Source organism: Vicia villosa, linkage group LG2 (assembly GCF_029867415.1).
Source record: "Vicia villosa cultivar HV-30 ecotype Madison, WI linkage group LG2, Vvil1.0, whole genome shotgun sequence".
Taxonomy (NCBI): Eukaryota; Viridiplantae; Streptophyta; class Magnoliopsida; order Fabales; family Fabaceae; genus Vicia; species Vicia villosa.
In genome coordinates, this window is record NC_081181.1 from 90,076,566 (window position 1) to 90,102,173 (window position 25,608).

General features: G+C 33.2%; 2 protein-coding genes across 3 annotated transcripts in view; both read right to left on the minus strand.

The window, feature by feature from the left end:
• Positions 1-732: 732 nt before the first annotated feature.
• Positions 733-3,445, minus strand: LOC131651631 (F-box/kelch-repeat protein At1g26930-like). Of its 2 annotated transcripts, none has more exons than XM_058921298.1 (2): positions 3,160-3,445; positions 733-2,816 (listed from the first exon to the last, which is right to left on the minus strand). In XM_058921298.1, the coding sequence occupies exon 2, from the start codon at positions 2,641-2,643 to the stop codon at positions 1,135-1,137; it is 1,509 nt and encodes a 502-aa protein (XP_058777281.1). In that variant the 5' UTR covers positions 2,644-2,816; positions 3,160-3,445; the 3' UTR covers positions 733-1,134. The 2 variants fall into 2 exon arrangements, with proteins under 2 accessions (XP_058777281.1, XP_058777282.1); XM_058921299.1 differs by having other exon boundaries at positions 733-2,624; positions 3,160-3,444.
• Positions 2,714-25,608, minus strand: part of LOC131649561 (uncharacterized) — a 41,386-nt gene continuing 18,491 nt past the window's right edge. Inside the window, exon 4 of the mRNA XM_058919320.1 lies at positions 2,714-2,782. Within this exon, the coding sequence (XP_058775303.1) occupies positions 2,714-2,782 (69 nt within the window). The remainder of the gene's footprint in view (positions 2,783-25,608) is intronic.

Below are 25,608 nucleotides of genomic sequence, written 5' to 3' on the forward strand. Positions count from 1 at the left end.
TCGGATATCCTCTGCAGACAAATGTAGAGACTAATCATCTGCGCCCAATTGCAGAGACTAATCCAAATCCAAAGACTAATCATTCTAGTATGAGAGATTACAATTTTGTACTTATAAAGCATACAAAATCAGTATCATAATTTTTTTTTTCAAAGATAGTACATCTCCACTAACCTCAACCTAAAGTATGTCAACAGAAAACTTTTACCAAATTTGCAGAACCTGACTCTGTACATTTTAGTACTTGATGAGCAGAAGCCAATCAACACAACAGGCTATATCACAAACATAGACACACAAAGTGCAACAAATGAACAAGTACTATACAACATTATCTCAAAATATGTGACAAAAAATCTGAATCACCACTAACATTTAGTAACATTGTTTAACTGTTAACATGACACAGAATACTTGACTTTATTGTTATTAGATTTCTACTATCACAGAAGTTATAACAAGGACTAAGGACACTTTTTATGTCTAATAATTATGATTCAACCACTCAACTTAACATTTAAAGCAACTCTGCTATGCAGGGTGTATAATGAGTTTCTCACATTATGGACAGGACCATTGTCATGAACTTATAATTAGGAATATCTATTAACTATAGTATTTAATAAGATTAGGACAAATAAATGAATAAATGAAATTGTTACATTTCAATTTTCAACTAGAGAGATTAAGATACAATGTTGATGAATTCCAATGGAAAATTGAATCAATACATAATCAAGAGAATTATTTCATTCCTTCAAGAGAAGCTTAAATTAAAACAAACAAACACCAGTAACCTACTAAATCTGTGTTGGAACTTCAATTATTTGACCTATTTTCTTTTGCTACATGATGATATGATACCAAGCTTTGAAAAATCTTGTCAATGAAAATGGGGTGATGGTACAAATTTTTCAATGGAAGGAAAAAAAAAAGTGAATTAAATTGTGAACATAATAAGATTAAAAGACTGAAGTGCTTCTGCCTAATCTTGATTAATATCTTAACCTCATCCCCGCATTCGAAACGAAAATATCATGGAAAGAATGGGGAAAGTAGTACCAATTAGCAAGAATCCAGTGATGATGAATGATAGTTGCTTCATGATGTGTAGTTTTTGTATCATTCAGTGGTTCAACAACCCATCACAGCGCAATTATAAACAAAGTTACCGGATCGTTGTTTTCGATCGAGTAAACGCCATTGTGGAGGTCCTTCACTAGGCACCCAAGAATTGAGCTCAATGAAACCCTCACCGTGAGTCCTTGGTCCACCAATAACAATAAGCCTATTTCCACATGCTCTAAATGCAAGACCCCAGCCGTTCATCGAAACGGCTCGTTCCGGAAGTCTCCCAATGGTATTCCACAGTTTTCTTTCCTTCTCATACTTTTTAACTTCCATGTCAGCATAATCAGCAGCATACAATTCATTATTTACAACGGCAACAAGAGGCGGTGCCTCGGTTGTAGCAGGCATATCGGAACCCCTACTACTTCGTCCGGGTGACATGTTCGGAATCTCCGTCCATGTTCTAGTCTGTAAATTGTACTCCTCCCCGCAAGTAAGAAGCTTGGAATCGCGTCCGCCAATTCCACCTATAACATAAAATTTTCCATCCATAAATACACCAGAACACATCTTCCTTGGTTTTTTCATACTCGGGAGTAGCTCCCATGTTTGCGCCTCCGAGTTGTATAGTTCGGCCGAGTCAAGTATACGTCCTTCAGAATCACAACCACCTGCTAATATTGCAATCTCACCGAGGCTTGCAGACCCGAACAAACATCTTGGGGCATTCATTCTCATTCCTGATGACCACGAGTTAGTCAAAAGACTGTATCGATAAATCACATGAGATCTTAGCTCCCTCCCAAACACAAGAAGTTCAGTTCCTACAGCTAAAGATTCCTTATCAGAACACATGAAGCATTCATTCGAAGCCATCCTCGGCAAATGCATCCATCTTTGACGAATCGGATCATAGGCTTCCCATTCAAGGAGAGCACATGAGAAATAAACCCAATGTTCCATGATACCATTTAGTCTCCTCCATGTATAGAGCTCGCCACTTCGGATTATGTTACGAAAGCTCCTATTAAGAGAAGCAAGCGAACCATAATCAGACCTCGAACATCGGCTAAGACAAGCAATCGAGCTGTCTCGGTTCATCCGCGGCAAAAGTGAACCAGAATCCGACGAATCTCCAGCCTGCTGCTCCTCATCAGATTGCTGACTACCAGAATCCAATGAATCCATTGAATCACCAGCACAAACCCCATGACAAACATCCACAGGCTCAGCAATTTCCTGATCTATTCCAGGAAGAACAGAATCCTTATTCTGCTGAAACGAAAGACGAACCGTTTCAACTATATGACAAGATTCCAACATCTTAGTACACTTCTTAGGATGATGCTCATCCTCATCCTCAGCAGCATCAATTTCCATCGGTCTCTTCCCATTTTTGATATCCAAATCCAACATATACTTCATGTAAGACCAATCGTTCTCCGTTTCACAACTGCTACAAAACAACCTCGGAACAACACAGGAACGACCCTCCAACATCTCTCTCCAAAATATTCCCTCAAACTCCAATCCACCACAGCAAAACCAACAACCTGCCCAAACACAGTTCATCAAACTCAATTCAAATCAAAATTCCATTTTTTCAACACCCATCAAAAACATCGAAGCATAACCGTTTCAATCAACACACAGAAACATCAACAAAACAAAGCACACCAATTCCAGATCGCAATCCATTCACTTCAACCAACTATAAATCCACAAAAAACAACATATTTCATCTCCTGATTAGATAAAAATCAAAACAAAATGTCACTTGTGGTAGAATAACAAACAAACAGATCCGATTCAGAAAAAACAGCAGCAACAACACGAAGCTCCAATTGAACAAATCATGCAGAAACGAATCCATCAATCCAATGTATGAACAAAAAAAATCAAATTTTGAACACAACCCACTATTCTTCACATCTCATGATTCATAAAAAAATTAAAAATAAAACAAAAATCAATCAAGATCTCAATTGATATAAATCACAAAACAAACCCAATCAACTAATCAACAAACAAAAAAACCAAACAAAAATAAAAGTAGAAGAAATCAGAAAAGCAATGCTAAAAACTTACAGTGTTAATCAAAATCAGAAACAGACGAATTGATGAACAAATTCTGAAATTGAACAAGAATCTTCTCTTCAACTAATTTTTTTTTTCTCTCTCATTTTCTATAAATAAAATCTATTGCATGTTAGAAGTAATCAATTTTCAATTTGTTTTCTCTTTCTAAAGCGTGTTTGTTTTTTCCTTTGAGAAATTTCTCTGCAAAAATCAGATAGAAAATTTTCAGTTCTTCAAAATTGGAAAGAGAGAAGAGAAGAGGGTCCTCTTCAAGCCCTTATCTCTCTTAAATCATATCTTAATATCCAATTAAATAATAATCATTTTTTCCTAACTTTTTTATTTATTTTTTAATAAAAAATAAAAAAAGTTTTTTTTTTTTTTTGGAAATGTTCATTTTGTTTAAGTGGTGGCGGTGGACGGTGTAATGGAAGCGGTGGTTGTAGTAAATGTGGGTCCACCACAATTTCATCGCCGTTTAATGACCGGTTACCGGTTAAACCAGTTTCAACACGTTTTGGACGGAGACAGAAAGAGACTAAAACGTTCCGTTTTGGATACGTCTCTCTCCGCCGTTCGATTTTGATTCGAAAAAACGCACGCGACGCGGTGTGGTGACGTGGCGGGATTTGGTTGGTTGGTTTTGTAAAGGCAACCGTTAAATTGAAATTCTCTCTCTTCATTTGTGAGAATTTGACTGGTCCATTTTGATGAATTAATAATAAATCTATGTTTTTTAATTAATTAATTAATTGGTTTTTGAAAAAGTGAAAAGCTATTAATTGATTATGATTTATGATGATTACGGTTGCCAAACACGGCTTGTGAAAAAAAATTACTTAAGTCAAAAAAGTAGATTGTGTCAAATCTTTCTAACTTCGATTTTTTTTTTGTGAACTCTTGTTTGTTTTTTACTGTTGGATGGGATTTATATCGGTCTTGTCGTACTTTAATTTTACGTTTATTTCTATAGTAGAATTTGCGTTTCTACTTGACTTTTTTTTTTATTGAGATAATTTAAAAGAGTTTTCAGTTTCCAAAATACTCCTTTGAAATATGAACTGCACATAGTTTGGTTTTTATATGGACTATGGTTGTGTTTTCTTTGGAAAAATAAATTTCATGGTGGTTTGATAAGTGTGAAAATGGTAGGTTTGATTCAATTTTTTTTAATTTAAATGATTTTTAATTTTATAAAATTTTATTCTACTAAATTATTTCACTGATTACAATTAAAGATAAAACTAATTTATTGGTTGAAGTTGGAAGAATTAAAGAATGTAGTGGTAAGGATGAATTTGGGTTTGATTCTCATATGGATCATAGATAAATCGATTCAAGAAATATTTTATTTATAATATTACTTTTTGCTAATTAAATCAACAAAATAAAAAAATTTAAAATGATATTAGATTTGATTTTCTTAAGTAACTCTAACAAGCATGCTCAAATTACGCATGGGTGTTGAGATTATTGGAGAACTGTGGCCCATTAAGCTCTCTCTAGAGTTGTTTTTAATCGTTATCGAGTCATTCTAAAGTATGATAATCAAATGTGGGATCTTAAGCCCTTTTCGTTCAACTTACATTGAATTCTCTTAAATGGTTTACAACTCCTTGTCTTCTTCTTCATTATCGAGTCAATTTAAGGAGAAGTTTAAATCTCAAAAAGTTAGCCTAAAAGTTTGAAATAAACAAGTGTTTGTTGAACTTGATGATCAAATTGAGTCTTTCAGAGAGGTGATAAGTAATTTGGACACCCTTGCCAAACAAAGGACCCTATCTGGAGAAGAGATTTGGGCTAGGTCTAAAACAATTGTGGATCTTTGGCACTTGCTTAGAATCAAGGATTCTCAATTATTTCAAAGATCCAAAGCTGATTGGATGAAGGAGTGAGATATTAATATTTATTTCTTTCATGCTTCTGTCAATCAAAAATAGAGGTAGCAAAATGCTATATTGGCCCTTAAGGTGGGTGATGGTTGGTTAGAAGAGGTGTTTAAGATTGGAAAAAAGGTTTTTAATTATTTTTCAATCTTTGCAAAGAGCCAAATGTAGATCGTCCCAGACTTGATGGAGTTCATTTCCCCTCCTTATTAGTGGATGATAATTAGGTCATGATAACGCCTTTTCTTCTAGAGGAGCTAGATGGGGTGGTAGCGCAGTGTGATGGAATAAGAGTCCTAATCCTGACGGGTTTAATTTTTTCTTTTTCAAAAGATTCTGGATTTTGCTAAGAGAATATGTAGGGATTATGTTTGATTAATTTCACTTTCGCAAATCCATTTTTGTTGAGTGATTCTTGACCTATTTCTCTTGTAGGTTACCTTTATAAGTTGGTGGCCAATAAACTTGGATTGGTAATGGAGAAACTTATTTCTCCTAACTAGTCAGATTTTTTGAAAAGAAGGCTTTTGGTTGATGGTGTAGTGGCTAAACTCTCTAGAAAGGTTTGTCTTATTTTCAAAGTGGATTTTGAAAACACTTATGATTCAGTCAGCTGGAGCTTTCTGGATTACATGCTCATAAGATGTGGGTTTAGTGACAACTAGAGGTCCTAGGTTAGAGTTTATGTGTTTATCATAAACCTTTTTGTGTTGGTTAATGGTTTTCCAACCTAAAAAATTAAGGTTCAAAGGGGTTTGAAACAAAGAGATTGTTTAGCCCTTTTCATATTATTGCTTGTGCTTGAAGGCCTTAGTGGTTAATTAAAAGGGCTAATGACTTGGAACTGTAACGCCCGTTTTATTTTCGTATCTTATTTAATTGTGTGCTATGTGATTTATTTAATTATTATGTGTTAATTAAGTGCTTATGTGATATTTATGTTATTTATTGGGAGTTAATAGCAAATAACATAAGTTAATAAGTTAGGTGAGTTATTGGGCCTAAGTTGGAACTAGTAAGTGAGGGGTGTTAATTAGAGCCCATTAGAAATTGAGGTTTAGTAAGGGTTTAACTAAAACAAGAGAATTGAGGGGAATTGAGAATTAGAACTCATTTGGCAAAGTTGTGAAAGAAGATAAGAGAGAAGAGAAGAGGAGAATCTTAAGGTTAAAGATAGAGTTGGCTTCAATCCAAATCCTAAGGTAAGGGTGGGATTCTTTCATGCTAAAGGGATGTATGATGATGTTTAGGGTGGGTTTAGATGATATGTTGAACCATGTATTGTGTGTTATAGAAACCTTAGGTTTGTGATGAGTTTTCATGAAATTTAAGGTTGAAAACATGTTTTTATGGATGATTTATGATTGAATAATGATTGTTGATGCCTTTGTATGTGTTTAATTGATGTTTGGAATGGGTTTAGTAGTGGATGTGAAGTTTCGCAGTTCTGTCACGAAGGTGATTTTTCTGCATAATCGCACGTCCGCTAAGCGGGCTCTGGCTCGCTAAGCGGATGGTGTTTGTTTTGAAAATTAAAGAGAGCTCGCTAAGCGGAGCCAGTCCGCTAAGTGGAGCTCAGAAATTATTCGCATATGTTGTGGTCCGCTTGAAGCGGGGTTGTTGATTTTGCAAGTGCATAAGCGCGCTTGAGGGTCGCTAAGCGGACCCCTGTTGCGCAAAACTTGTTCAAACTTTGAATTGATGTATCTTTTGATCCGTGACTCTGTTTTAAATGTCGTTCGAACTTCTATGATGCTCTAATTGATGTCTTTTTAATGAATATGATTGAAAACCTTTTTGAAAACCTTTTGATGTTTTTCTTGAAATGAACCGTTTGGTGTGGTATTTGTTGTTGTGAAGTGAAACATTATTGTATGATGGTACAACATAGCGACATGGTTGTGAAGTGATGAATTACTACAAAAGTAATGATGTTTAGTCGATGTTTGGACAATGTTATCGTATGTTGTGAATATGTGTTTTGTGGATGTGTGTCATTGTGTCGCATCCATTGCATAAGTGTCCTTTAGCTTGAGAATGGAAATGACTATTAGCCTGAAAGATGGCAACGACTATTAGCCTGAGAATGGCAACGACTATGGCCCAATGGCAATGATTGAGACGGGAGTTTTACTCCGAATGGTACCACATGCATTTGCATAAGTCGAGTCACATTTGAATTGCATTTGATGTTGCTTTGAATGTATGTTTGTTGTGACATGATGATGAGATGTTATTGTGATGTATTGAACTCATAATTGTGAATTGAATATGTTGTCATATTGTTTATTGACATGGTTACCATTTCGAAATATGTTTGAATGACGTGAATTATTGGTAACATGTCATGTGATGAGAAGTGGTGATATATGTATGATCTTTACTGTGCTTTGAATATTATCATACGTTTCTTTATAATGAATGACATCTCACCCCTTCTGTTTGAATGTTACCCTTTGTTGGTAACGTGCAAGTAATGACGTGGAGTGGTCGTGTACCTATTAGCTCGAGTCGGTGTGTCGATGCTCTGATACGTAGCACTCGGGGGACGTCTAGCCTGTTTGATTGTGTCGTGTTATCTTATTGCTTCTTGTCGTTATATTTGAATGTTGTCATCTTTTATTGGATTATGTTGTTACATCCTTATGAGATATGTTGGATTCGTTGATTGCCATGATTGGCATAGATGCGATATTTTGGTTTATGTTGTTAATGAATACCGCTGCGATGTTTCTAAGTTTTGGATTGAATGACTAATGAGTTATGAGTTTTCCTCCGATATATGTGTTATGTATCTATGAAATGAGAGCATATTTATGATTTGGTTTAATTCAAAATTGTGACGCCTCAAATAAGATGTTTGTTTTGAGACTTTTATACTCTGATTTCCGTGTTAATTGCGGGGTAGATTTGGGGTGTTACAGGAACTCTTCTCAGGAGTTAGCGTTGGTCTCAAGTTTGGTGGTTTCCCACCTCCAATATATAGACAAAACATTAATCTTGCTTGAGAATTCAGTTGAGAATTTGTGGAGTATTGAAGCTATTATTAGAGGTTTCGAACTTGGTTCAATCCTCTGGGTCAATTTTTTAATAATTATTTGGTCGAGATTAATGTGGATCCTGGCTTTTTAGAGTTTTTTCGGGGTTTTCTTCACTCTACGATTGAGTTTCTACTATTTAGGTATATGAGCCTGTTGGTAAGAGTCAATTCATAATTGGTAAGCACTTTGGACTCTCTAGTTATTCTGATGTGTGCAAAAGACTCAATCTTGGAAACATAGGTATGTTAGCCTTACGGGGCGAGTAACCCTTCTTAATTATGTTTTTAATGTTGTTTCTATATTCTTTCTATCTTTTTAAAAATTTTAGTGAAAGGCGTGGGAGAAATTAGTTAGGATTCAAAAGATGTTTCTTTAGGTGGTGTGAAATGTGAGACTAAGTTCTTTTGGGTGAAATGGTCTGATTTGTGTAAACGTAAGAGTAAAATAGGATTGGGTCTTAGGGACCTCAAGCTGGTCAATCTGGCCCTCTTGAACAAATGGAAGTAGAGACTAATTTTGGGCCTCCAGTTTTTTGTGTGATATACTTGCAGGTAGATATGATGATTCAATTGTTTCCTCCTTAAGTGAGGGTAGGTCTTCGGGGATTACGCCCAGTTTCTCTTTGGTGGAATGGAATGTATCTTCCAGGGTCCAAAATAGAAGATTATGCTCCCAATTGGTTAAAGGATGGAATCATTAAGAAAGTGGGATCGGGTTTTCAGACCTTCTTTTGGGCGGATCCTTGATTAATAGTGCATGTCTAAAGATCAAATTCCAATGGATTTTTAATATCTCTCAAGTTCACAATGGGAGTGTGGGGGAAATATGTTAGTTTGTGGACGAGAGGATTTTATGGAATCTGAGATGGAGAAGATCCTTTTTTGTTAATGATGAACCTTTGGTTTCATAGTTCTATTCGGTTCTCCAAAATGTTTCTTTGTCTGAGGATATAGATAAATGGATTTAGAGACATGCCAAAAATGATATCTTCTCTGTTTACTTTGCTTACAAAATTCAAGTGGACCTTAGAAGTTCTTATACTCCCACCTATATGACGAATATTATTACTCTCCCACTTATTTGCGATAGTTGGGCTCCGTCTAAGGTGGTAGTTTTCTCTTGGAAGCTCTTGTTAGATAGATTTTCTTCTAGATAGAATCTTTTCAAGCGGAAGGTTATTATGACCCAAATAATGTCTTTTGTATTATGTGTGTGGATTTTCTAAATGTTGTCTCTCATTTGTTTGTTATCTGTGTTTTAGCTTCCACAATTCGATATAAGATTTTTAAGTGGCTAGGATGGATGGTTATTCTCCATGAAGATCATTATTCGAGAGATCACTAGAAATTTTGACGAAGATTGACTATCAAATTATCTTTTAGTATCCTCAAACCTTAGTGTGAAATATGACATCCATTACTAAAATTAGAGTGGTTAACTGAGCTTCGTTCTCTCATGGATTAGGTATCACCCATAGTCTCGTTGGTCTATTGTATTAAATAGAAACTCATACTGCTTTTTAATTTTGAGGAGTACATTTTTAAACAATTTGTGAAGCATGTTGAATCCTATATTGTAAAGATGCCTATTGGTTTTCCTTCTTGATCTGTGGTATTTTGGTTAGTAAAAAAAAGGACATAGTCACTAGTGATGATGAGATTGGTATTGTACATAGCATTCTCAATTTTAGTTGAAAGTTGTTTGTCAAGAAAAATGTTATTGATATTGTGCTACCTTTTATTGCTCCTATTGTTGAAACTCATCTAAGAGATGATAGATTTTACTTCTCTACCAGGGTGTGTGAGAAGTCACATTCTCAATACTTTGATTCACGAGGCAAATAACTTACAAGAGATCATCACTGCATCCTCTACTAGAAATATCGTGTGCGAATGAATTATCAAGATGTTCACTCCTCACTCTGTTAGAGCATCAACTTCTCAACCTCCTATTCCTAATTATGACATTGTTGCAATGTTAAGTAAGATGTAATGTAAGAGAGTTCTTTAGAAAATATTTATTTTGTTCTAGAATTTGCATAATCTATTTTTTAAAGATCTTTTTAGAAAATATTCATTTTGTTTAAGATTTGATATATTATGGATTTGTTTGTGAAAACCGAATGGGTCTATTAGTCGAATTGACTCTATATAAAGAGGGAAAATATACACTCACCATATGAGCTTATGATGGATGTTTTGCTGATTAAGAAATAAAGTGTGTTCAACTCAGATCGTGTTATTTTCTATTACTCTTTTGAGAGGTGCAATTGTGATTTTTTCTTGAATTTTATCACGTTTTTATTGCTGAAGACTTACAAACACTCGAGAGAATGTTTGAGTGGAAATGAGATGATCTCAAATTCAGAGAGAAATTGAGTTGAAATTCACGAATAATATTAAAAAAATAATCTAGAACTAAGAGATAGTTTAAATAAGACTCTAATGTACTATTGACTATAATATTTCTATTATTTTACTTCCTTTAGGCGTATCTAACAATTACACTAAATTTAATTAATAATTTTTTTTGTCTTTTATTTATTACTTTATTTAATCATTCTTCTATTATTTCTGATCATCTTTTTATATATATTAATTTAACATTGTGTATATCATCTTATCTAATATACATAATTTCAATTATACTTTAAACATTATATCTCTTATCTTTTATCTTTATCATTTTAGCATACTCTTTAAGCTCCTAGATAGCTCCATAAGATATTTCACATTTTTAAGCAAAACAATGTTAGCAAGCAAAAATTATAATGTGTAATCTTCATTTTCTCACTGTTATTAAACTTTGAAAACAATTAATCATCCAAAACTTCAAGTTAGATTTAAATTATCAAACAATACCAATATTAGTACTAATCTAAGGTAGATATCTTAAACGGTGGTAGAAAGTGTAGATATACTTTACCTAATTATATACCATTATCCAAACTGTAGCAATTTTAATTTAAAACAACAAAAAAGTTAAAGTGTCACCGAAAGGATTAAGTATGCTGGACCTAGAAGCTTTGACATTGGGACACCTCTACAAATGAACAAAGAGATTAACTTCAAATTTGTTGCCAACAACACTATTACTGTATTTAGACGGTGAGAGATTCTCATTCTCGAGTTAAGTTTTCATAATCATGTCAAACTTTTAATTATAGTTCTAATTGTCATTGTTCCCTATCTAATCTTATAGCCTTTGAATTTGATTGATAGGGGTATTCTTTTTCATCTAATTCGTGGCTATCACCCGTGTCAATTACTATAATATAAAATATAAAGTACATTATGTTTTTTTATTATTACATAGTACGCTGATCAAGTGTATATCCTTTATCGCATCATGTGTCGAGTGAGAATAGTTCCCATATGTTGGTCACATTCACATACTAAAGGATTAAACAAGACTTTAGAAAATAAAGCACTAGCTGGACTAGTTAGTATAAATAATAAATTTAAATTTACTATAAATAAAAATAAATAAATAAATAAAAATAAGATAATCTAACTTTACAAGTGTGCATAATATAATATTAAATAAATTTATTAGTAAATTTTAAGTTTAAATATACAACATCCAGTGTAAGTAAGATTCGTTTTAGTTTTATGTAAAAGATTTTTTAAAATTTTTTCCACGTAATATTTAGATTTCTTCGTTATAGTCTTCGGGCACATTATTTGAGTTTAGATGCCATTTTGTGAGTGACTTTGTGAAATTTTTTTATTTTTAAAAATTTATGTAAATTATTTTAATTATTTTAATTTTGTTTTTAATTTTATTTTAATTTTTTAATAAATCAAGAAAGAGGTAGTTCATGTGGATTTTTTCTTAAATTATTTTTTATGAAAATTTAATTGTAAATTAATTAGACTAAATATTTTTTTTTGTCCATGTAGCATTGGAGCACTTCATCCTTTATGATTTAATTTACAAATGATATATACATATTTACATTTCAATTTTTTCTAAAATCTTTGTAATATCACTACTATCAACCAATGATTGAAATTTCTGAAACTCTCCAAATTTCTAAACCCATTGCAATTGAATCAAATTATATGCAAATCTAGATTTTGAGAGATAACTCTTAAAGAAATATAAAATGCTCTTCCACATCTCGTATTTTATTTGTATAAGCTTCCCTATTTAACAGAATTTAGAATTCAACAATCATGATTAGTTTATTACTGCCACACTTGTAGCATTTTGTTACACTGTGTAGCAACCTGCCCTAAAATTTTTAGATTTTAGAGTCGCCACCTATTCTACTAGGGCGAATAGGAAACCCTAAAAAGTTTAAAGATCTGGGTAAGTTATTATAATCAGGTCAAGGGAAGGTGTTAGGCACCCTTAACCTTTTCCTAAGGTTTTGTCTAAGGTAATGGTTTATGGCTAATAAAGAAATGTGACAGAAAGTTAAATAAGGCAAACCTCAAACCTATTGAAATTTTTGAGGAAGGGGACTCGCCTTGTTACCAAGTGCCTATGTACCTCCTTATGGAGGATCAGAGTCTACGTAGTTCGGGGTTTTGTTGGTGTTTTTTAGAGGTTGTACGCCTTCGTAATTTGTATGTTGAAGTGTGTTTTAAATTGCAGTTCGCAGTTATGCAATTATCGTAGTTTCGCAGTTCGCATTTTGTGAAATGTTAATGAATTATTACGCGACATACAACCCTATTTAATATCTTGAAACCTTAGTATTGTTAATCGCATTGATCAATTGATTTGATCTACATAATTAACAAATTAATAGGTATTGATTTTATTACTAATTATCATAATCAATTGATTCGATTACAACCATTAGCAAATTGATTTGTTTTAAATTAAAAGGAAATAATTTATTATTAATCATTGTAATCAATTGATTTGATTAAAATAATTAACAAATTAATGAAGAATTGCCAATTATCATAACTGATTGAATCAGTTAAAACCCTTAGCAAATAAGCCTATTTGAATATATTGTTTTAATTAATTGAATAATTGATTATTAATCATCGCGATCGATTAATTCGATCAAAACAATTAATAAATTAACCCTAATACTAAATTATATTATTAATCCAATTTTAAATTCATTCAATCCTGGTACGTTGGATCTGAGGGGGATGCCATCATGTGGCTGGATATCGAGGGTGTATGGTGAACCATATGGCTGATAGCGTAGGGGATCTGGAAACAAGTGATTCATAAAAATAATATTGGAGAAGCCAAGGATCGAACCCAGGTCTCTTCCCTCGTACGCTCACCTTGCCAACTCAACCAAATGCGCAGTTTATTTATTAAACGCACTCAGTTTATAATATAGAAAACCAATAATTAATGATGGAAAACGCGCGCACAATTTTGAAATAACCAATGGTGTGTTGCCACGCGACCTTCTTCTTCCCCAGGACCTGTAATTTTCTGGAAAAATAGCTACGAATTTGCTACTATTTCGTTAGTAGCAAATAAACCTGTCAACCATTAAAACTACATACGTGCATAAAAATGTTTCGCAACCCTACGAATCAGTTCGTCCCGTCCCTCTGAACACGATGGTACCTATAATTACTCCTAATTTTACCTAAATCAGAAAACCCCAATTCGAGACCTCTAAACCTAACAATGGCACATTACGATATGGTCAAGCATTCATCAAATAAACTACCCAAAATCGTTCTAAACATCACCACAAACCATAATATGCAATCAAAATTCATGTATGATGTGTGAATCCTAGTATTCGATCTTAAATTGTAAGTGACATACCGTGGCTTAAATGGAGGTGATTCTGGGGGTGTTGATGTCGTGTGATGATCCAAGCAGCTTCAGGGACCTTCAAGGATTGTATTGCAACCTTCAAAATGCTTTAAAACCTTTCCAAACTCCAAAACTGAATTTGTGTTCTTGAGTGAAAATTTTGCTCTTTAAATAGGGTTCTTGCTCCCGAATTTTTCGTCCCCTTATGATCTGCACCACTTATGTACTTATAGTAGGTGGTTTTAGGTTAATAAAATTGGCCAAAATCTCTTTGAATTAATCATTGAAAATTTGAGAAATTTGATTTGTGAATCTTTCTAATATTGGCCTAAACTCAATCCAATCTTTCCCATTACCATGTGCACGAATTTGAATGCAAAATATGACTTAAATGTTGATTGAATATGATTGGAATAAGTCTTTAAATCATATATTTGATTTTCCCTTTATTTATTTGATTTTAATCCTCTTTTAAATGAATAAAAATCAAATAAAACTCAATAATTCGTGGCAATTGGATTTGATATCTTGGATAACTTGAGGATCAAGATTGGGCCAAAAAGGTTGGGCTTGTTTGCAAGAAAATCCATTTTGAATCACTTTTATTTCACATTTTCCCTTCAAAATTGTCCAACTTTGACAAGGCATATCTCCCTCAATTTTTAAGATATGGAAGAGTTCTAGGACTTTTTAGAAAGCACAAGATGTCCTCTACAAGTCACTTTGGAACCTTTTTTGCATTTGAGGACTTTATCTTGATGATATTGGCTTTGACAAAAAACTGCTTTTTGTTGACTTTCAAAAAAGACCTATAATCTTTTGGACCATATCTCTTAAATGAAGCATTTTTAGCCTTTGCATTAGAGGCATAGTTGTAGAGAATTCAATTTCCTCCAAAATAGGCTTTGGTTAGGAAATTTCTGATGTTCCATGTGAAAGTTATGGTTGGTCAAAGTTCAGTTGACTTTTGGGTCAAAAACCCTAATTTTAGAAACTTTGAGTTTTGTTGATTTCTGAACTTTCCTCTATGAATCACGATCAACCCTTGATCAAATGATGAATTTTATTTCAAAATATTGATGTTGACCAAAAATCAGGAGTTTTGACTGCACTTTGACCATAATTGACTTTTAGGTCAAACTAGTCGATTGTTGACTATCCGAGCAATTGAATGAGCAATCTTTGGAGTTAAAGCTTGAATTTTGGCATGGGGATAGTTTGAAACCTAACAAGACATATGAAATCCATTGGAGACCTTGATTCATCAATTTTATTAAGAGAATGCAAAACCCTAGTTCAGGAGGTCTTTGATTAGGAGAGTGTGCCTTGGGTTAACCCTTTAGTGGAAAATAAAATAGATAAAGAGAGAGAAATTATTCCCGAGAATTATAGAGGTTAAGTCTAATGAAGTGAACTACTCCTCTACCCATGAAGATCCTGAGAGTATCCACTATTGCTTGAGAGTTTTTAGAAGGTTAAATGCACGACCCTCCTTTTACAAGGAAATTAAGTTTTTAGGATAACTTTTAACCAAACAACGAACATGCTTGAATCAGTTAGTCTTCACACCAAACAGTGAACAAGCTTGAAGCGATTAGTCTTCACACTAAACAGAGATTTTGCACAGACTGGTCTCGAACCAATACGGAGTTGTAAGTTGGATAACCTCCAAATTGAACTAGGATTTTATATGCATTGACCACACACCAAACCTATATTTTTAACAGGTTGATCTCAAACCCATTGACTTTTTATACTAGGTTGAACTCTTAAACCAAGAGAGATTTTACACCAGGCTGACCTCGAATCAATAAATCTTTTAATTGGGCTAAGCTCAAGAACTGTTATGGATATTTTTCACTGACTGATTTCCACAAACTAAAAGAGAACTTTTCAATGACGAAGCTCGCGAACTAAATGGAAGTTAAATTAATTTCACAAATAAGAGATTTTTAAGTGGTTTAACTCCCAACAAAAATAATCACTTCCTAAAGAAGAATAATTTACTCAAGATAAACATTTTACTCTTGGTAAATTTGCAATTATACCTTCACCCAAAATTGTGGAATCTTATTTTACACGTGATATGATTTTAACAAGGACAATAAATTTTGATGATGACAACTGGTGTCTTCTAACAAGTCAAGCATAAGCGATTAAGCGGATAAAGATGCAAAATTAAGTATATGGACTTGACTATTCAATGATGGAAATCAAATGGAATACAACTCAAGCCACATCACAAGTGAACTCAAGCAAGTTTATTCAAAAGAAAGTATCTGACAAAGTCTTGAACCGCAAGAAATACCTACCCTAATTAGTCTGAGTGAATACTTTATAAAAATTAGAGCATTCTCGTAACACTGCATGGCTAAAACACACACACAAAGTCATTTTTTCAAACAAATTTTTCTCAAGAAAATATCTTCAAAAATATCTTAAAGTTGTGTTGGAAGAGTTGGAAGCTGTCGGAATAGCTCTGGGAAATGTTTTGTCTTTGCCAATCGATTGACACCTTAACCTAATCAATTTTCTCGGTTCAAAATTGAGACCTAAGCGATTATCACAACATCTTCATGATGCACAATATCTAGATATCTTTTATTTCCTTTTTGAACTTACAATCAATTATATTTAAGGTATCTAATTGATTGACATTAAGTGTTAATTGATTAGCAAGTATTAAAGTGCATTGAAACCAATTTTTTTTAGCCAACCTCTAGCTTATAAATAGCGGTCCCTTCCCTCATTTCAAATTATCCAGAATCGTATTTTGACACTTCACACTCTCAGGTTATTGGTTAGCTCGTGGTAAAGCCAAGGTTTAAGCTTGAATACTAAATGCTCCAATATTCTCGTGGAAAGCGGACTAGTCGCTTCAATTTGTTATTTGGAATAAAAGAGTCAAACTGCTCAATTCTTAGTCATATTTTTGGTTGGAAGTCAATCATTTTTCTTGTATAAGGGGGTTCATGAGTATTACCTATTAAAATATCTCAAAGTTTATTGGATACTCTCAAGATCAATTTTTGGGAAGAGGAATATGTTTTTTTTTATAAAACCTCTATAATTTTTTGTGTTCTCTCTTCTCCCTAAACTCTTTACTCTCCGCAATTTATATTCCATAATTTTATTTTTCGCTGCTTATTATTTAAAACTTTTCTCAAATTTTTTTAACTCAGATTTTACTTCCAAAAAAAATTTTAAAACATCATTTTTTGAGCCACACAATTCACCTATCTCTTGTGTGTGAATTCACATATCCAACTAAAACAATATCCTTACGAAGACTCTATAACACTCTCAAAAGCATTATGGCTAGAATATGTGAGAAAAATATGAAAGATTTAGAGAGGTTATGAGATAAATTAAAAATGAGGTTTTTCACATTGTATTGATGTTTTGAAATGATATAGAAGCTCTCTATTTATAGGCCAAGAAATGGTGTAAATTGGGAAACAATCCATGGGCCAAATAAATGACCTAATCGATTAGGCAATGTCAATAATCGATTGTGGCTGCCTAGAATGGAAAGTTTAGATATACAGTCGTTACCAATTATTAAGAGACTGTCATAATCCTTTAGAAACTCGATCAGGAATCATCTAATCGATTGGGCTATAAATCTAATCGATTAGACAATTTGAAAAGGTTTTTTCAATCAAGTAGACAAACCCCTAATCATCCGACTTGACTTCAAAAGCATTTTTTTTGTTATTTTAGTAAAAAAAAGTGAGAGACTTCTCAATATTTTAAGTGTGTGTGATTTAGGCATAATACTTCCAAAAATGCCCTTATGTCTAAGACATCAATCATTCAAACAAACATGTACATATGGGCTTTCACACTTCCTCTCTTTCATTCGTAGAAGCTTCAAGTCTTAGCATCGTTATCTTTGATTTTAGCATCACACAAAAACCTCGAGTCTTCTTGATGAGGTTTGAGATATTTTAATTTAGCTACCATCATCTGAGATATTTAAATTTTAAACCACCGATGATCAAAAGTCCTAAGTATTCACTTGGGAGTCTTTGGACTAAGTGTTGACTTTAAGCAAATGTCTTTGGGAAGAAAACTTGATCAACCATCCTGTGCATCTTTGACCGCTGAGCTAACTTCAACAATTGCTTGACTTTAAGTGTTTTCATCATCAAAACCATTTCATCATAAAAACTAAGCAACTACTAATTGACTTGTATCTTACTATCCACGAGCTTCATCATCTTGGACCACTTCTTGATTACACCTGGAAACACATAGATCCACATTATTCCCCCTTTTTGATGATGACAACACATCTCTCAAGAAGGTGATAAAAGATAAAGTAGGTGGCTAAAATTTAGAGTGGTTAAATTCCCCCTCACGTAAGTAAAGAGTATAATGAACTCCCATGAGAGTATACTTCTCCCCATTTGTCATAATAAAAAAAGGTGGATAAATATGATAGATAAAAATGTAAATATTCAAACACATTGTTTACATAAGTCAAACAAATTTTTGTAAGAAAGGAAAATATTACTTTATTAATTCAAATATTAGAATTCAAATTATAGAAAGTAGAAAATTGTGGAAATTGAAATAATTCTAGAAAGCAAAAAAAAAAATTAAACACACATAGATATTAAGGATAAAACATATAAATGAGACTACTCATTGTCATTAATATCATCATCTCTTGAGATGTTTTTCTTAATTACCTACATGTTCTTTGCCAAATTCTAAATGGATAGGGTATTTTGTTGACAGATATCCACAAGAGCATTGAAGGTTGTATTATCTACAGCTGGTTGGGCTACGACTTCGCCTTCATCCATCGATTCGATCCTTAATTTTCATATGAACCATCGTGCTACTGACTGAGAAGTAGTTGATCTTGGTGTGGATCACGTCCACTGATTCACCCATAACGTCAACTCCAACAATCGTTAATATCTTAGGCTATGTTTGGATTGATGGACTAGAACGGAGCGGAACGGAGTGGAACATGATGGAATGGAGTGGAGCGGAGCGGAATGGTATTGAGATTCCATTCCATTGTTTGTGTATATTTTATAGTTTGACGGAGCGGAATAGAATATTTTAGTTTATTCCATTGCATACACCTCAAATTGGGTGGAATGAAAATTGAAGGATATGATGGAATAGGATGGAATGGATTCCATCATATTCCATTCCACTCCATCCATTCTTTATAAATCCAAACAATGGAATCTAATTAAATACCACTCCACTCCATTCCATTCCATCACATTCCATCAATCCAAACATACCCTTAGTGATTAAAGCCCCATACACTACAACAAATAACGCTTTTTAGACGAAGCTTTCACCACATAAGATAAAAAACTGCGGGTACATGTGACTGGAGCGCCTTTTTTTATTAAATAATAATAATAATAAATCAGTTACCTCGAATTTAAATAAAACCGACATAAATATATGCTCAGGGTTTGAGGTTCGATTCTCAACTCCTTTTATTAAATGTTTTATATGGAACCAAAAAGGTGCCTTTATTTTTTTTAGATTTTACGACGAATATGTTACCTCAGTTTTCTGTAAAATTGAGATAAAAACTCCCTATTTTTTATTTTTTATGTAACCAAAAAGGCGCCTTTATTTTTTGTAGATTTTACGTGATGGTTTGTTACCTCGATTTTTATATTATTTGAGATAAATAATTTTTATCTTTTTAATTTCTTAAGTGTCTATCTAAATCAATTTTCGAGCCCTAACGAAAGAACACTTCTTCTCCAAATAGTCATAGAGAACGAAAAAAGTCTCTCACTGGTATGTTATTATTGTTGTTGTTGTTGTTATTGTTGTTGTACTCCATTACAGTTGTTCTTGTTGTTGATGTTGTTCTCCATTATCGTTGTTCTTGTTGCTCTCCATTACTGTTGTTCTTGTTTTTGTTGTTGTTCTCTATTACGGTTGTTCTTGCATGTTGTTATTGTTGAGGAACATTACATTTTTTTGTTGTTTTAGGTTTTGGTGTTTTGGATGGTTAACGTACAAACTGCCTCTAGAATCAATGAATATGAGAAAAACTTGAATCTCTCCAAGATAATTTATTGTAAGTTATAATTTTTAAATATGAAAGCATTTCCTTTATTTTTATTTTAGTTTTATTAAAATTCAGTATAGGATGAATGTTGATAGATTAATGTGTATGAAACCATAGAATGAAACCCCTAAATTAGTTGTAACTTTAAGCTAACAGATAAGACACCATAGAATAAAACTTTCATTAAGTAAAATTATAAAAGGTTCATTTTTTATTAATCATATCTAAATCCTCTGGATGACAGAAAGTTTGACCAAGTATAATTTGCTTCATCATCATCATCATCATCATCAAAATCGATGATGAATGTCATTTTCACCTTTATTTTTCTTGATCTCCTCTTCTTGGGAGCTCTCCTGGGTCTCAAAGGTTCGGTAGCAGCATGGTCTCTTTCAACGACTTGGACCCTTACATCCAATTCAGCTTCTATTCTCTCAGCATTAGATGAAGCACTCAATTTCTGTTTTGGTTATTTCATGATTTGGACCTCTTCTTTGATTTCTTTGGATAAAGTTTCAGCGAAAGTACTCATTTTGATTCTTCTTCTTCTCTTATTTCTCTAGATGAAGTTCTTTCGCTTTTATATTGATTCTTCCTTTTCTCTGATCTTTAGAATTCTAAAAGCCAAAAGATTCCACGAATGTCAATTACTAGTAATTCAGTCTAATTATTGCTTCTTTAATTCTCCACATTTTCTTATCTTGGAAGTTGGAAAGGTCTTCTGGTAGACTAGCTACCTTGAGCTGTTGAAAGATTACATCTCTTTGTCTTTTCAAATTTCTTTTTTCCTTCTTTGATATTCCTTCCACTCCTTCTTACACATAATTTGATTTAATTATATGTACATTGTAGATTCCCAATGAATTGTGTCATTGATGTTATTCTTGTTCTTGCTAATTTTGTTCTTGTTGTTGTGGTTCTCCATCCAATTCTAAAAATAATAAAAATGTTGATGCTGATAATCAAATCCACGTGCAGTTATCTTTATCCCTCGGCATTTTAATAACCGAGGTGATAAGGGGTAGCTTTTCATGACGACCTACGTTACCTCGCTTTCGTATCCAACGTCAAATGCATTTCGCGTCAGATGTTAGATGTGTTTTTTTGTAGTAGTGATATGATAAACGTGCTGATTGATTTTGCTTAAGCATTCTTTTATATATATATATATATATATATATATATATATATATATATATATATATATATATATATATATATATATATATATATATATATATATAAAAGAAATTCTTGTTGTTTCTTTCATGAAGAAGGCTAGCTAGGGACCGAAACATTAATTTCATTTTGGATAATCAAATAAACTTTACTGTATCACCATAGTACAAAAACCAGGCCAAATTAAATTTCTCACTAAATTCTAAAACTAGAATACAAAAATAGAAATATAGTACTTGTACAAACTTAAACTTATGGTCATTTTTCATTTGCATTGAAAAGTTGAATAAGACAAGTAAAAAAGAAAGAAGACAAAAAATTATCTAGGTATCTAAAATCCAAAATAGTTTATAAAGAAGTAAAACACTGACCTCTCAATGTTATTGCTTTTCAATACGAATTTAATTTGGAGTTTTTTAATGTCATCTTGCTATCCATGATAATAACATTAAAATCTTCCTAGAACAAACGTATAGAAATAACAACACTTTTTTGGGTACTAACCAATGCCAACACTTTGTTTATATATAGAAAAAGATGTCTTCCAATGAAATTGCATAAATGCAAAGAAAGGTAAAGTGCATGTTGGATCAAACAAGCATTTTTTAGATTTGATATTAATTAATTAATTAATTAATTAATTCACTTTAAAAGAAGCACCCATTATAATATTTATCGAAAAAATTTAGAACATGACCACGTGCACGTGTCACTTAGAAAAAGATATTGCCATGATAAATAAGTAGTACTAAATCTAAATAAAATAAAATATACTAAAATTAATGATTAATAAATAAACACAAGCTTCAAAACCAAGCAATATTGCACTGTCCAAAGCCTAAAAAACAAAAGATTCTTGGCGTGCACTAAGCACTTTGTAAATAATCTGCTTCTTCACAAACCAAGAGAACTTTTTATGTCTATTGCCACCTTCGCACGTGTCAAACTCCCATGTAAAGGTGTGTAGTCATGTGAAATATTATTGGGAAAGACCTTAATGAAAAATTGCGACTCACAAAACCAGCAACATATTGTATACCAGGGATGAAGTGTACTAAAACACATATTTTAATATGTTCAATTTTATTGAATAGAATTGATAAAACCCACAAAATTAAACTTTCTTTGGTCTTAATAAAATGTATCTAGTCAATAGATAGAGTATATTATTTCATCTGAACTTTATTATATAGAAAATTTAAATTTTAGATTAATGAAATAATCAATATATTTGGTAAATATGGAACAGATACTTTAATTCAATTAATCTAAAAGTAATTTTTTTTAATAAGGACAAAAAAATTAAATCAAAATTATGAATTTTTATCCATGTCATCTAAGTTATGCCATATCAAATAAATTATACCGCATCAAATACATTTATATCTGACATCTCTAAAATTCATCTTTACTTTTCAAAAAAGTTTATTCTCTATTATATGTCAAGGGTTCAACACCCAATAACAATAAAAAAGCTATTAATTTAATAACTAATTATAATACCTTTAATTACTTATAACTCCACTATAAAATAATTTTATAAACTTTAAAAAACAATTTATATATATTTTTTTGGTTAATATCACTTTTTTCTTTTGTAATATAGGCATTTTCGCTTTGTCCTCTACAATACATATTTTTGGATTACCCCTGTAATATGGTTATTATTATAAAAGAAAATTTACTTTTTAATTTATGGAATAATCAATGTATTTGGCATAAATATGAACCAGATACATTAATCATTAAATAAATATAAAAAGTAAACTTTCTCTTATAATAAAGACCGGAGGGAGTAAATCTGAATCTCGAATTTTTATCCATGTCATCTAAATTATGTCACATCAAATAAATTATGCCGCATCAAATATATTTATATGTGGAACCTCTAAAAATTCATCTTCACTTTTTAAAAAAATTTATTCTCTATTTGTGAGATATTGGATCGAACTCTAGTATGGTCGATGGGTAGCTTCTTAGTTCGACAAGATTAAGCATGAAGTCGAAGGTTGTTCACATGCTTGTGTCGAAGATGCTAGGGTTGTTAGCATGTTAAATTAGGTTTAGTGTTTAAACCCTAATTTGTTAAGTTAGCTTGTTTATTAAGTTGGCTTGTGTAATGGGCATTGTGGAAAAAGCCCATTAGTTAGTATGTTAGGTTTTATTATAAATAACATACTAGTCTCTCATCATTGCAACACAACAAATCCTAATTTAGGGTGAGAGAGGTTATTTGTTATTCTTGTAAACTTGTAATCTTGTTTTCTAAGAGAAAGTAAAGGAATAGCAGTTATAACCAATTCTTGTGTTCTTCTTCTTCCTTTTTCTTTATTCTTTCTTTGCATTATACTTTGTTCTTGGCATTTAATTCACAACAAATTGGTGCGGTGAGCATGGAGAAGATGCCTTCAACAAAGTATGAGATTGAAAAGTTCACCGGAGTGAATGATTTTGGTCTGTGGTGCTTGAAGATGAAAGCCCTACTGGTTCAGCAGGGTTGCTTGGAAGCGTTGAAGGGAGAGACAGCCATGAATGCTGAATTAACGGCATCGGAGAAGACGACTATGATCGAGAAAGCACACAACGCAATTTTGTTGAACCTTGGTGATAAGGTTCTCCGACAGGTATAAAAGGAGACGACGACATCAGTGTTATGGGTGAAACTTAAAAGTTTGTACATGACCAAATCGCTGGTAAATCGACTCTACGTGAAGCAAGCTTTGTATTCATTCAAGATGATTGAAGACAAAGTATTGGCTGAGCAGTTGGATATGTTCAACAAGATGATTATTGATCTTGGAAATATTGATGTGAAGATTGATGATGAAGATCATGCGCTGTTACTATTGTGCGCTTTGCCTTGATCACATTCTCACTTCAAAGAAACTCTCCTGTATGGAAGGGAGTCCCTGACCTTTGAAGAAGTTCAATCACCCTGTATTATAAGGACTTGAAAGAACGAAAGGAGCATAAATCTTCGACTGTTGGTGAAGGTTTGGCCGTTAAAGGAAATTTTTTGCGTAAGGATGGTAAGTTCGACAAGAAGAAGAGCAAAAGCCAGTTGAAGTATTTCAGTGGAGAAGCATCTGGCATTCGATGCTATAATTGTAAGAAGGAGGGTCACACAAGAAATGTGTGCCCTGAACGGTTGAAAGATCATGGAGGTAAGGATAATGGCAATGCGGCCATTGTTCAAGATGATTTCAAATCATCTAATGTCCTTGTGGTTTCGAGCAGTGACTCTAGGAAGGAGTGGATTATAGATTCAGGTTGCACTTGGCACATGACTCCAAACAAAGACTTGTTCGAGGAATTATGTGATCAAGATGATGGATCAGTACTGCTGGGAAACAACAAAGCTTGCAAGATTGCAGGTGTTGGATCTGTGAGATTCAAGCTCCATGATGAGTCAATAAGGTTATTAACTGAAGTCAGGTATGTTCCTGATTTGAAGAGAAATCTTCTTTCTCTTGGTGAATTCGACAAGAAAGGATATGTTTTCCAAGGAGAGAAAAGTATCCTAAGAGTCATGAAGGGGTCGAAATAAGTCTTGAGAGGCGTGAAGAAACAAGGCTTGTATACCCTTGAGGCTCAAGTTGTAAGTGGTTCGACAAATGTTGCATCCACGAAACCATTGTCGAAGAAAAAAAACCGGCACATGAGATTGGGCCATGTCAGTGAAAGGGGTCTGGTCGAATTAGGGAAACAAAATCTGCTTGGTGGAGACAAAGTCGAAAAGCTGAATTTTTGTGAACCCTGTGTACTTGGAAAATCTTGCAGAGTGAAGTTCAACAAAGGTAAACAAAGAACACATGGATCCCTTGATTACATCCATGCTGATCTTTGGGGGCCTGCAAGGTGTGCATCACATTCTGGAGCGAGGTATTTCCTATCCATAGTAGATGATTATTCCATGAAGTTATGGGTATTCATCTAGAAGACTAAGGATGAAACTTTTGAGAATTTCAAAAGTTGGAAGACTCTGGTCGAAAATCAGACTGGCAGGAAGGTCAAGAGGTTGAGAACCGATAATGGCCTTGAATTTTGCAATGAGGCATTTGACAATTTTTGTGCTGCCTCTGGTATTGTAAGGCATAGAACTACTGCAGGTACTCCACAACAAAATGGTTTGGCTGAAAGGTTTAATCGAACTATTTTGGAGAGAGTCATATGCATGTCGACTAGTGCCTGATTAAAGAAGGTGTTTCAGGCCGAGGCTGTTTCGACAGCAACATATCTGATAAACAGATGTCCTTCGACAGCGTTAGATATGAAGACACTTGAAGAAGTTTGGTCGGGACATCCACCAGATCTTGACAAACTGAGAGTATTTAGTTGCGTAGCCTATGCTCACATTAGGCAAGACAAGGTCGAACCTAGAGCTCTGAAATGCATGTTCATGGGATACCCTGATGGAGTCAAAGCTTATAGGCTATGGTGCTTAGAGCCTGGTCACAGGAGGTGTATCACCAGTCGAGATGTAGTTTTCAATGAAGCTGAGATGGCTTTCAAGAAAACTGATGATGATGGTCGAAAT